The following is a 12,980-nucleotide window of genomic DNA, read 5'->3' as shown; positions in this document are numbered from 1 at the left end:
TTGTGTGTGTGTGTGTGTGTGTGTGTGTGTGTGTGTGTGTGTGTGTGTGTGTGTGTGTGTGTGTGTGTGTGTGTGTACGTGTGTGTGTACGTGTAGTAAATATCCATACCTAACAAAGATGTCATTTAAAGTCGAGTCAGGGTTTGGACATGGATAACGATATAGACGATTTTCAGTCAGTTTCAAAAGTGTGACGCATTTCTATAAAAGGTTTTTCCCTTTTACATCCTTTGTTTTAATAATTTTCCCTGCTGTTTTTATCGCACTAGTGATTCATATATGTCGTGTCTCCCTCTATAAGAATTCATTGGAAGTGATTTATACCGTTGAGTTTATTTTTTTTCATTAATACACAATTTAGTAGAAACTTCCACTGTTAGTGTTGTCAAGAGCTTCACTCACCATCTAACTCACGCCTTTACTGTTCAACGTCTCTACCAAAACCCTTTTATATCTCTGACTCGCACTCAGTGAAACTCCCTATCACACACTATTTTCCTTTATCATATAACTTCTATTAATTTGAAGCACTAAGTAAGTATCATTTAGTCTGGGTGAATAGATATTTGTCTGATCTCTACCCGAGCTGTTGATCTGTTCAAAAAATGAAGACTGCTTTCACTTTCATAAGAACTCGCCTCACTGAAGAGACTTGTAATAAACCTCCATATTGAATTTGATCTTGGGAAAGGTGATTCTTTCACTATGAGGCACTTCAAGTTAATATTTATATATTTCTTGATAATAACCTAAACAAAAATTATTTCTCCATTCAGAATATGTCTTGTGGGTATTTATTAACTCAGAATAATTTAGTATGCAAGACAACGAAACAACTATAAACTACGAAAACAAAAAATCTCAAAATCTACAATAAATAGTAAAACTTAAGACGAGTATCACCTATGGATCCCACGTTAAACATTATTCATCTCAAGAGTCCTCAGTGCTTAAGGTATTTAGTCTCCTCATCTATGATTTCAGTGACTCCTGTATAATAGAGTGAGGTGGCCGCTACCTTAGCTGTATTTTGACATCTTTATCAATACGTAATACGAGACCTGAATACACAATGATCACCTGTTGTAAGGTATTGGTAAGTGTTAGGCCTGAAAACCCTGATCTTGGTGACCTGTGATGGTGGTATGGCTAAGGTTAGGTTAGGTTAAGTTAGGTTTGGTTAAGTTTGGCTGGGTTAGGTTTGGCTGGATTAGGTTTGGCTGGATTAGGTTGGGTAAGGTTAAGATGGGTTGGGTTAGGTTAGGTTAGGATAGATCATCCACTTATCCCGATGAAGTTGAGTGTTATGCTGTTTACTTAACTACGGGGATAACAACGACCTATAACACAAGGAAAGAGAGACGTAATCTAAACCATTCCCAGTAAAGATGTTATTGAAGAGCGGTAATATAAAATAATATAGTTCACATGATCAAGGTAATATGATACTACTCGTCCACTGAAGTATGGCGACGCTACAGGCCAGTGAATCGAATCATAATAAACATTAAGGCAAAGTTATCATTCTCTATTCTCCCTCTGCACTACATATTATTCTAACAAGTCAATATCCTCATCACTGAAAACTGTGCACATTTATAGAGCACAACACCACTATACTCTAATACAATGGAGGACCACAGTGAGTGGAATTACAGTCACACCGGACACTCATATATATTTGCAAGTAGCTTTGATATAAGATTAATATACAAGATAACGATATCGACTTATCTGTTTGAAACTTTACGTCTATATATTCTGAGTTTTTTTTCTGGTGTTCTAAAATCATGTCTTAAGGTTAGAGTGAGCAAAGACATATACAAAAGCGCTTCCATCCGCGGTCAAATATTTCCGAGCAGACAGATCCCCCAGAGACACTAAAGCTAGTGGTGCCCTCCCGCGGGAACGATCTGCACGATGGTTCAGTAAGTTCATTCAGAATGTCTTCCACAGGGGAGTAGAACTTGGAAAATATTCGATGTGCAGCCACACAAGTCTTCATAGAGTCTTACAGGACCTTGTTTTTACCGTATCAGCAGGTGATAACAAAAACTATATTTATTACTAAGCTTGAGACACATTACACCCTGTGCAGTATTTCCACTTTTGTTTGTGTATTTCATGATTAACTCCAGACATGATATTGAGGTGAACCTGCAATTTCTTGTATATAATGCACTCTGCTTTGCGTCCTGCTTTATGGTAACAGTTTAACGTAGTTTATTCTGATTACCTGCGGAGAGGAGAACATGGTTACGAGCCAAGGCTGCAGATGTATAAATATCAGCATGAAGTACACTAATGTTGTGAAACTTTTACGTAAATGTTCGAGTTGTAGCGTAAGGCGATTCGTGGCAGCTGAGCGGCTGACAGTTCCCAGGTAGTGCCATTATTCGATAAAGTTTGGAGTAGCCATCATCTCCGCTATCTTTATAGGAGTTTGTGGAGGAGCGGGCACCTCGGGGCAACGCCTAACGTGGCAGGCCGGCAGTAACGACGCCGGGGTCCTCGCTCCAGATTTCTCTATATTCGGAAAACAAGGAGCAGGGGAAAGTTTGGCGAAAGCGAAAAAAAAGTCAGAGGAAATAAAAACAAAAAAAACCAGCAGTGGCGTACTTGTCGCCTGTCGTAATAAATCCACTGAACACTGAAGCTAGCCAAGGTCTCACGTTGGTCTATATTCTTAAAAAAAAGAAAAAAAAGAAACACAAGTCCCCAGTATTGTTCTTACTGTTTCTAAAGATGACAAACGAAGCTCCATCGTGTACATATATTAGCTCTCCTGACTACACACCCAGAGCCCGCACAACACATGGCAATAAAGCACTAACAGGTTTGCAGAGACTCAGCAAGTGTAGGGTAGGGGACACGCTCTGGTAACTGTGTCAAACCCTCGCTTGATATACCTTTCACTCAGAGGCCTCCCCCTACCACCTCCTACCACTCCTCGTCTCCCCTTACCTTTACATTATTACCAGATCGGTTGCCCTACCCTATACGTGTTGGGTCTCTCTGGGAATTTATTTGGCCGACTATACAACACATCACAAACTGTCACGTGATATTCAGAACCACCCAATGTTACTGGTCAAATGGGGTCTAGTATTACTATGATCTGATCTATTGAAACTTAGCCTAATCTAACTTAATCTGATGTGACTTAGATCTGACAGCACTTGACCTCTACCGAAACGTATCCTGACCTAACTTAACAAAGCCCATTCTCACCTAACCTAACCTAACCCAAATTAAAGACAAAGTTTGACAACGATTGAGATACACCCAAGTTTCAAAACACACAATAAATTACATAGTGAAAAATACACTCTAAACGCAGAACACTTTTTATCACAATACCTCGACTCTCACAATGAAGTCTCGACACAATTACAGCATGAAGTATTATCATATACACTCACGTACATTTTAACACACTCGGGAAACTCATAAGTACACATGAGGGTTTAATAATACATCTGTGTGACAAACAAACGTTCAGACAAAGTAAACTGGTATACAACTCGTGGGTTCTAACAGGAATAAACCTACACCGGGATAGTGCATGACCAGTAAATTTCAGCATCCGACAAAATATACGTCTGAATGAATTTGGGGCAGCGAGGAAATAAAATCTGGAATTTATATATCAAACTTTCTTTTCTCCCATTGTCAGGTAAATACGGTAGACTCAGCCAGCTGTGTGGTTCACTGTTTTTGTTTATTTACAGATATTGTTGTATATATCTATCTATCGCCTCTTTTAAGCTTATATATATGTACATTGTGTGTGTGTTTGTGTGCGCGCACCGGTAGACGACGGCTTTGATAGGCCGATTGAAGTAGACCTTGGAATGAAAAAAAAACGTTCTTTCTTAGGTGTGAACATAAACAACATTCTCAAGACTATGAAGGACTAAATGTGTCCTACGAGTGTCTGTTGGTGCCCTGCCTTAGTCTCGCTGGCTGAGTCGTAACTAAGTTATTATCCGCCTGCATATATGAATAATTAATCTACGAATTTAGCATTAAACGTAATTATTCATTTATAAAATATATATATCAATCAACACCTAATATTATTTCATATTTATTGAAATAAAGATGAAATGAAATCTCCATACTCGATATTTCTCTCGGTCATTCACCTATATCCCGTGGTTCCTCTGTAATACATACCTGCTTGTTATTTAATAAGCAGCTGGACCAGTGTAGGGGGTAGACATGTACAGGTATGAAGCCAGCCAGCCAGGGGAGGGAGGGGAGTTGTAACACACTTTAAAGGTTACATGCACTGGGTAATGGTGTATTTGTGTAATGATCCACTAAAATAATCCTTTAACAACAACACTAAAAATACAGCAATAATGACGTAAATAAAGGTCATGCTAGAGGGTTCAAAGTGTGTGTGTGTGTGTGTGTGTGTGTGTGTGTGTGTGTGTGTGTGTGTGTGTGTGTGTGTGTGATTGTTCTCTGTGTGTCTTCGTTTATTTACCTGTTGGGTGTACACATCTTTAAGTATCTACTTATATAACTGTAAACTTGTGTCCCCAAAATACTATAAAATAATTTTCTATAATTTTTGGTGCTTAATAAATATGCCTCAAACTTTCAAATCAAGCTTAGGCAAATTTTCCCTTCTGAGTGAATCCGGGAATATTAATGGTAAACAAGCAATGGTGAAGAGTTTTAACATGTGTTTGAATTTGGTTGGCTGACTCCTGCGGCCACGGGATGAGACAAACAATCTTAACAAGATCTCTAACTCAAGAAAAATTTTGGATTCAACTATTCGAGGATTTTGAGTCTTAAATACCCATGTACGTATGTACAGTACATACACATAGAAAAATGTGCAAACATATACACACACAGCTCAATACGTGCACACAGTCATACACACACAAACGTACTCATACACATGAACAATAATTATAATGTTGTCCTCTCGCGTTTATGGCTGGCCGGCACTTGGGCCACCTAGGCGTGAGTTTGTTTACGGTGTAGATGCTGTCACCAACACAACAACCACACCCTAAGCTAACGAGTTGTTTGATCCAGGTGTCAAGGAATAATCCAAGAAGATAGGACAAATCACCAACGTCACTGGTATTTAATCACAGCAAAACAGACACAGTTATGTTCCCTTTAAGATGTTTGTTAATTACGGTACAGGAGCCCTGAGGTAATTCCATGTTGATACAAGAGGTAACCCGCGCCGCGCTCTTCACCTGGAGGAGTGTATAAGTATCCTAGATCAAGGTGCCTACCGCTCATCATCCCTTTGTGTTCACCTTTGAGGTAAACTCGCTTACTTTAATTTTTATAAGCCATATGAAGCTGTGGTTATTTAACGAAGAAGCTGTTAGGTGTAGTGGATCATGAAGGCTAATATTCCTTTTTCAAGTTAAACATATTTCATATCCAGAATATTATCTTAAGTCTCTTAAGAAGAAATAACCACCACACCTCAAATTAGTCGGTGTTGTTCTTCGCCAATTAATTATATGATTTTTTTTACCTTTATTCATTGTTCTATTTTATCTTTAATTTCACCTAACCTGTTAATGAATCACTATCAAATTGAATTACTTTTACTTTATACTTCGCGTCATTTAAAAGGATTATCTTGTTCTGCACACCAACTGCCATGGTCAGCTGTCACCCCAGATCTATGACCAGAGAAGTTTAGTACCGCTGATTACTTCTTAACCCTTTAGAGGGCAGCGCCGCACTTGGGCATTTCATTCAGCGAAGAGAGAATCCTGTCCTACAAAGGGTTAAATATACCTCATATAATACCCTAACCCTTATCGCTGTAGGGTCATACCTAAAATTAAAATATGATTTTAAGTTCACTTCGTCAAAAATGTCAAAGATTACCTTCCTGTTGCCAGATATGTTCCGGCTCCGATCCTTTAAATGTCCCTCTGCTAACTCTTCAAATTTACTCTCTCCTCGCGCCTTTGGACTTCCGCCTCTGATATCCAAGACAACAAAAACAACTTTCTAGTTAAGAATCCCAAATATCCTTGAACATTCCAGGAGAGAAAAGTACCCGAGGCGCAACTAAATGTAGATCAACAAAGTGGTTCCCCGCTTCAATAAACTTTCGGTCTAATGGCGTTGTGCTCGTGCCGATATCTAAGCTCGTAAACGGGCCCCTCAACGAGCGGGCAAATGTTCGCCCGAATGTGTAGTGAAAGCATCTCTATGGCAGGGACGGTGGTATACCCATATAACATGATCCTGAGCGCTGTTTTAACGCTAATACCACCTCCTTCAGTCCACTTATATGCATTGTCATCACCAAGTGACTCATCTTGCCTATAGTACAGTACTCGGCAAACATTACCCATCAAATAATCCACGTCGACGGCCCTTGAGTCCCTTAATGTATCGTTCAGCGGACACTGTATGGCCAAAGACGGAGTTGATTTTTTTTTCCTTTTTCAAGGTGGGTGACTGATGGCCCGAGGGAACACCCAGGGCGGAGGGGTTGTTAGACGGAGGAAGTTCGCTTGTTTGGTTTCTGAGGCTTTGTGAACAGTGATGGAGGTAGGAGGGTGATGGACTGGTGAGAGATGTAGGGAAGATAGTGAAGGAAGGTAAGGGAGAGAGAACAGGAACAAGAGTGACCGTATTCCCCAGGGACGATAATAATGGTCCTGGTCGAAAAAATCAAATGAATCACGGAAAAAGAAAGACGAATGTTGTAGGCTTGACCATTGTCGATTATTTAAGCTGAGTATGAACATCTTAGTGTAAGCGAGTTATCTTCTTGAATAAAGAACGAATAAACGGAAAATAATTAGACAAATGTGTACCAGGTTTTGGGGGCGATATATATACCACGTTATTTGTCTTCCAATAACATTCACTAGGCCCCTATATATATCCAGTGACAAGTAACCTCTCCGTATATAAAGTAACACACACGATTATTCTTCTATTGTAAGTTTTGGCACCATTCATTATTGTCTTTCTAAGTTTGAACTGTATGTGTGCTCGGTGAACTTCCAAGTCCTTGAAGAGAAAAAAGTGTACGAGTTATGTTTTTTGATATCCATGAAAAAATACACTGATTACTGGATGTATTTTTGTGGTTTTCTGAATCTTGTATTGGTTAAAGATACGAGTTGGTTTATAAATGAATACCTTCATCTGTGTATATACATTAAGAGGTCTTCTCATTAGCACTGTCGAGGTTAGACTTACGTTACAGAATCATCAACTTGTTTGAAATACAATTACGTTTAAATAATATAAATTAAGAAATGTTATCATCACTCCCAGGAAATAGATAGTAGACAGGGCAGTACTTGGTGGGTACAAGTAGCGTCACTCTCATGGGTTGCTGACCAACAATAGGCATATGTAAACAAAGAACTCACCTGCGGGAAAAATCCTGAACCTACAGGGCTCTCGCTGCTTCCCCACTGAATTGGTAGCCCAGCAAAACAAGAAGCCGTAGTCGAGCTTGGTGATGGGTGTGTAAGTCAGCTGTACCGGGGAAAGAGAAAACAGGCGTTAGATAGCACACATCTCAGCTTGTGGGTATATTAGTCACCTTAACTGGTAGGGTTGGGGTGAGGAGAGGGTTGGTCAGATTAATTTAGCATGAGAGGATCAGTGAAATGAACCTTGAGGGAAGATAGATCATCGAGTTAAAGTTAATGTAGGTGTGAGGAAAGGTCAGAGAGGTAACGGAGGGAGACGTGAGGAGCAGAACAATGTAGTAAATTATCAAGATGTTGTTAAAGAAGTGCCATAATGAGCAAATTGAAGGGGGGAGGAAATAATGTTTCGTCTACATAACCACCAGAGCAGAGTCTTAGCGTCTGTGAAGAAAGACTTAAGAGGAGGCTTCGTCTGGCAGTTGTTGAGGAGAGTCTTTGAACAATACTTAGAAGGGAAATATAAGCCTAAAAAGACACTAAGTCAAATTAGCATCAAAAGCAATTAAAAAAAAAATATTTGCAAATTATAATATATTTTGAAAACATTAGAACTTGAAGCAATTCTGGAAAGAAACCTTAAGTTAAAGGGACATAAACAATATCAAAATACTCCCAGAATGAATAAAGAGGAGGCGAGAGGCAGGATAGGAGAGCTAACAACTGGGTAAACAAAGTCAAGGTTTTTCTAGAGGGATCAGCTGCTGTGTCAATATACCGCTGACAGCCTATTTTTGGTGACACAAGAACTGTGGTAACTTGATCGGGAATAAATGTTTTGTAGCTCTGTAAATTCTTGAGGACTGTGGCAGTGTTGTGTGTTGCTGCGGGTGTGTCCTCATACATTGTAGAATTCTAGTTTTGATGAAATTCGATAAAGGATAACACGAAGAAACAGTTAAAAGTGAGGTGGTGCGCGAGGGGGAAGCATTAAAAAGGCTCTCAACGTAAATGGTTCGTTCATCAGGCGGAGAGAAAAAGAAATTAGAATGATTGGAAATTCCTCCAGACGAAGGTAAGAAAATTGGTGTGAGAGCGAGGAGCGTGAAGTGTGAGTAAGAGGGAACGGGGAGGAAATTTGGAAAGAGAAATTACTTAAATTTAGATGAAGAATTATTTGAAACATTGATACGCAACTTATTAGATGGAACAAGAGAAATGACTGAGTGAAAACGATATAATAATCATAAGAGATTATTATGTAACTAAAGGTAAAGAGAATAACCATTAATGATTGGACAACTCCTCTTACAAATTCCTGCCTTATTAAGTAACATAGGAAAAAAAAGCCAGAATTAAGCCCTCCCTGGTAATTACTTCCTGGCCAGACACCTCCTGACCCATCACTCTCTCCTGGACAATTCCCTCTCTGGTCTTGGTTCCCCGCACAGCATGTGAACATTGTCAATATTCCACATACTGAAATATTCACCAGCTGGTATATACTGTACTGTATATTAGCGATCACCATTAGCAAAATATTCAGGGTTGTGACGTGGTGTACTGTTAGGTCAGTGTATGGAAACAAAATTACAAAATCAAATGTTCATTATTCGCTAAAACGGCATGGCAGCTGTTGTCTGATTAACACTGGTAAAGTAAGAGGTAATCATCGCTTGTTATCACCTGTAAACCTGCAAAATGCAGTGAGTGCAAGCAATTATGTTAAAATGATTATTATTTACTTAATAGCGATAACTTATGTAATGATTTTGTCTATAAAAATCTGACTGCCACAGACGATCACTAAAATACATAAAAATTTGTATTTTCATTGAAAACCTAACCTAACCTAATGTTCTTTCTGTAGAATTTAGCTGTATAATGATGGTAAACGACTTCTTCAATGAAAAAAGCAAATTCAACCATATACGATTTAATTTCCGTTATGTTTTAGCAACACAAACAAAATATTATTCGTGTTTGGCAAAACACAGCCAGTTCCTTTTTAAATCGTAATCGGCGATTATCCCTATTTAGTGTAACACACACACACACACACACACACCCACACACACACACACACACACACACACACATGTATGTCACTTATTAATAGTGTATATCCGAGAGAAAATCAATATTGGGCAACACGTTGACTCTGACAATCCTTACAGTTCGTCATTTGTCATCACTATTGAAGAGATTTACTTACCTCATTTGTGTAAATTTAACTCGTGAATGTTCATAATTATGACAGAAACTAGATGTCCATTACGTAATTATGAGTTTAAAAAATAGTTTGCGAGATTTTAGTATTAATTTGTCGCGTTTCATTTAAATTTTAATGTTTTGTGCTGTTAACCTTTTATGAACACATCACTAACTCGTCTATTGATCAACCGAGGACCAGTGTGTGGACAACAAACAATTTACACTTTAATGTTTTTCGTAATACTGCAGAAAACTTTTATTAAGAGTGAGTTATAACTAAGACTGAAGGAGTTGTATGATATTTACCTATTCATGGACAGACAGACAGGCAGATAGACAGACACAGATACAAATTAATATCCAGAATTATCAACAAATCTCCGCCACACAGCCCACCCAATACTGCATTCGTCTCTAGAAATGTTAAAACTAAATTAAACTAAAACAGGATATTATGAGGTAAATTAATACACTGAAACATTATAGCTATATCTTATTGATCAACTGAAACAATAATAGTGCCATTTAGTGAACCACGAGAGAGGTGAAGTACTGAAGATAGTGAAATGTGGAGACTCATATCCGTAGAGTTTTGTGTATGTGTGAGTGTAAACCTTGTGTGTGTAATAATAATAAACTGTGTGTGTGTGTGTGTGTGTGTGTGTGTGTGTGTGTGTGTGTGTGTGCGTGTGTGTGTGTGTGTGTGTGTGTGTGTGTGTGTGTGTATTGTATTGGAGTGTAAGTGTGTGTGGTGTGTGAGTGTGATCTAACACTGGGTATGAACTTGGGAGACAAACTCACTATGATTCTGTAGATTTATTTACCCATCAAACTGATTCTAAGGGGACGTTGGTAGTTGAAGTAGAGTTTAATTTTACCCTTATTTTAAACCTTACTATCGTAGGCTTTAGGTGGTTTGTACGTCTTAAACTACGAGCCATATCAAACTTGTGAATATTTGAGAATCTGATCACTGGATATTTTTTAATTGTTGTATCGACAGTGACGAAAAATGTATTACTGTTTATTTATGAGATTTATTGCCTGTTATAGTTGTTTTATATAGTGAAGGTTGATCAAGGGAGAAAGTACCGGAAAACAGTTGAGACAAATTATTTAGTGAGGCAAACATGATGAAAACTTAGATCAAAATGCCTTTGTTGACGACCAAGTGATGGTAAGAGGATATTATGCAAATGAGAACACAAAGGCGTTATACATTATAATACAAAAAAAAAGACGTAAAAATATGGATCTAGTTTTTGAAGGTTCAACAGAAGAGATATATAATAATAATAACAGTAGTGGAGATAATACTAATAATAACAATAATGACCAAAATACAATAACAATATCGTAAAAACATTTTTAATTCAAACGGGTCAAGAAGGACACCACCACCACCACCACCACCACCCTGCACCCACAACTTCACTTTCAACCCCGGGCACAGTCTAGTGGCCCCTGGAGGCGGGAAGAGGAGAGTAGGAGGCGGGAAGAGGAGAGTAGGAGACGGGAGGGAGGGAGAGCGGGAGGCGAGCGGGAGGCTGGAGGGAGAGCAGGAGACTGAAGCCGGTGAGGGAGAAAATTAGGTTATAAGATGCGATTTTTAGGGTGAAAAGGACACGAAACGAGGGAAGAGGAGAAGGAATGGATAACTAAAGACCGATAAAAATACACGATGAAAAATACATTGAACTGTACCTTGTTGCATTATTTACCTGTAGGAAGACGTAAAGCGGAAGAAAAAAAGTTGATTGGGGAAGATGTTTTACGTTGCCGAGATTAAGAAGAGAGTAAATACGAGACCTGCAAAAATACTCAACTGGAGAAAAATAACAAGGAGAGGATGACATGGGGCCGGAAATGTTTGAACACATTTCCCATTCCTCTCACGGTCATGCAGGAGGAAAAAGGTGAAAATGAGTTGGCGGCGTTTTCTGTCAGAGATAAGAGGCGTGTGTATATATATATATATATATATATATATATATATATATATATATATATATATATATATATATATATATATATATATATATATATATATATATATATATATAAAAATTAGAGACGCAGGGATACGTTGTTGCAGAATTTAAATAAACAAACAATAAAAAGATAAACAAGAATAAACAAATAAATGTAAGCCAAGTTAAAACAACACCAGAGGTAAAAATCACAATACAAGAACATAAAAAAAAACCGCAGCATAAATTAGATTGTAAGATATAAAGAGGAACGTTGGTACTGATGGGAAGACGATGAAATGGACTGGGAGGAATGGGCCGATGGTGATAAATGGAGAGGACGGTAGGCGCTCATCATTTCCCTTTATGGCACCGTGTCCAGTGGGGAGGAAATTATAAAGAATGAGTTATTGGCTGGAGGTGAATAAAATATGAGAGGATGGAGGGGGTGGAATGAATCACTGACACGAAAAACTCCGCCCAACACCAAGATATTTACACACACACACACGCACACACACACAAACACACACACACACACACATCATCATGAACGAATATGAATATCCAATTAAGGTGCAGCCATAGTGTAATTTTGACCACTATCTTGAACTTTACTTTCCCCTAAATCATTAAAGTAAACATCACAATATTAGACTTAAAAGATACTACATCAACCGTAAAATCAACAAAGACAAAATAAAATACAAAATACCAAAACGACATATTTTAGCTAATTAGAAAACCCTCGGGTGTTGTGGACATATGTGTGAGATGCAGTAATGGCAGACGTGATCGCAGGATACGAGGAACAAAGTATACATAATGAGAAAACCTTCCAAAACTTAATGATTCACAGCCGTAGATGAGAGGAGCGTTGGGGGAGCGGGCGACGTCATCCATCTGCATAATTAGGTTGTACCTCAGGGCGGGCCTAGGGGAGAAGGGAGGGGAGGAGGTGGGGAGGAGGGGGACATTACCACCCCGCCAGTAAATATACGATAATAGTCATGGATTACGACCGAACTGGGGTGAGGAGAGAGATGGGTGTGCGGGGTGAGGGGTAGGGAGGGGGAAGGTGAGGTGTAGGAAGAAGGAAGAGGAGAAAGAGAGAATAAACTACGAAGGTGATAATGAAGAGGGGATGGGGGAAGTAAGAAGGGGAGGTGTGAAGGTAGTAATGAATGAGAGGAAAGGAGGAGAGAAAGAGAGAGAAGAAACTGGGAAGGGGAGGAGAGGATAGTGAAGTGAGAGGGAGTGAAGAGAGTGATGGACGAGTGTGAGTGAACTGTACGAAAAGAGGGAGGGAGAGAAAGGAAGAAGAAACAGGGAAGGAGTTAATGGAAAGAGAATGATGAAAAACGGATGGGATGGCGGAGAGAGAGAGAGAGAGAGACCT

General features: G+C 38.9%; 1 protein-coding gene across 3 annotated transcripts in view; it reads right to left on the bottom strand.

Moving 5' to 3' along the window:
- LOC121866871 (hemicentin-1-like) overlaps window positions 1–12,980 on the bottom strand; it is a 198,011-nt gene that overhangs the window by 33,347 nt on the left and 151,684 nt on the right. For all 3 annotated transcript variants that reach the window (XM_042366608.1, XM_042366609.1, XM_042366610.1), the window contains exon 9: window positions 7,395–7,503. In XM_042366608.1, the coding sequence (XP_042222542.1) occupies window positions 7,395–7,503 (109 nt within the window). The remainder of the gene's footprint in view (window positions 1–7,394; window positions 7,504–12,980) is intronic.

The sequence above is a fragment of the Homarus americanus genome, unplaced genomic scaffold, assembly GCF_018991925.1.
Source record: "Homarus americanus isolate GMGI-L3 unplaced genomic scaffold, GMGI_Hamer_2.0 scaffold3452, whole genome shotgun sequence".
NCBI lineage: Eukaryota > Metazoa > Arthropoda > Malacostraca > Decapoda > Nephropidae > Homarus > Homarus americanus.
The sequence above is the reverse complement of the archived record's forward strand: the minus strand, read 5'-3'. Positions and strand labels throughout refer to the sequence as shown.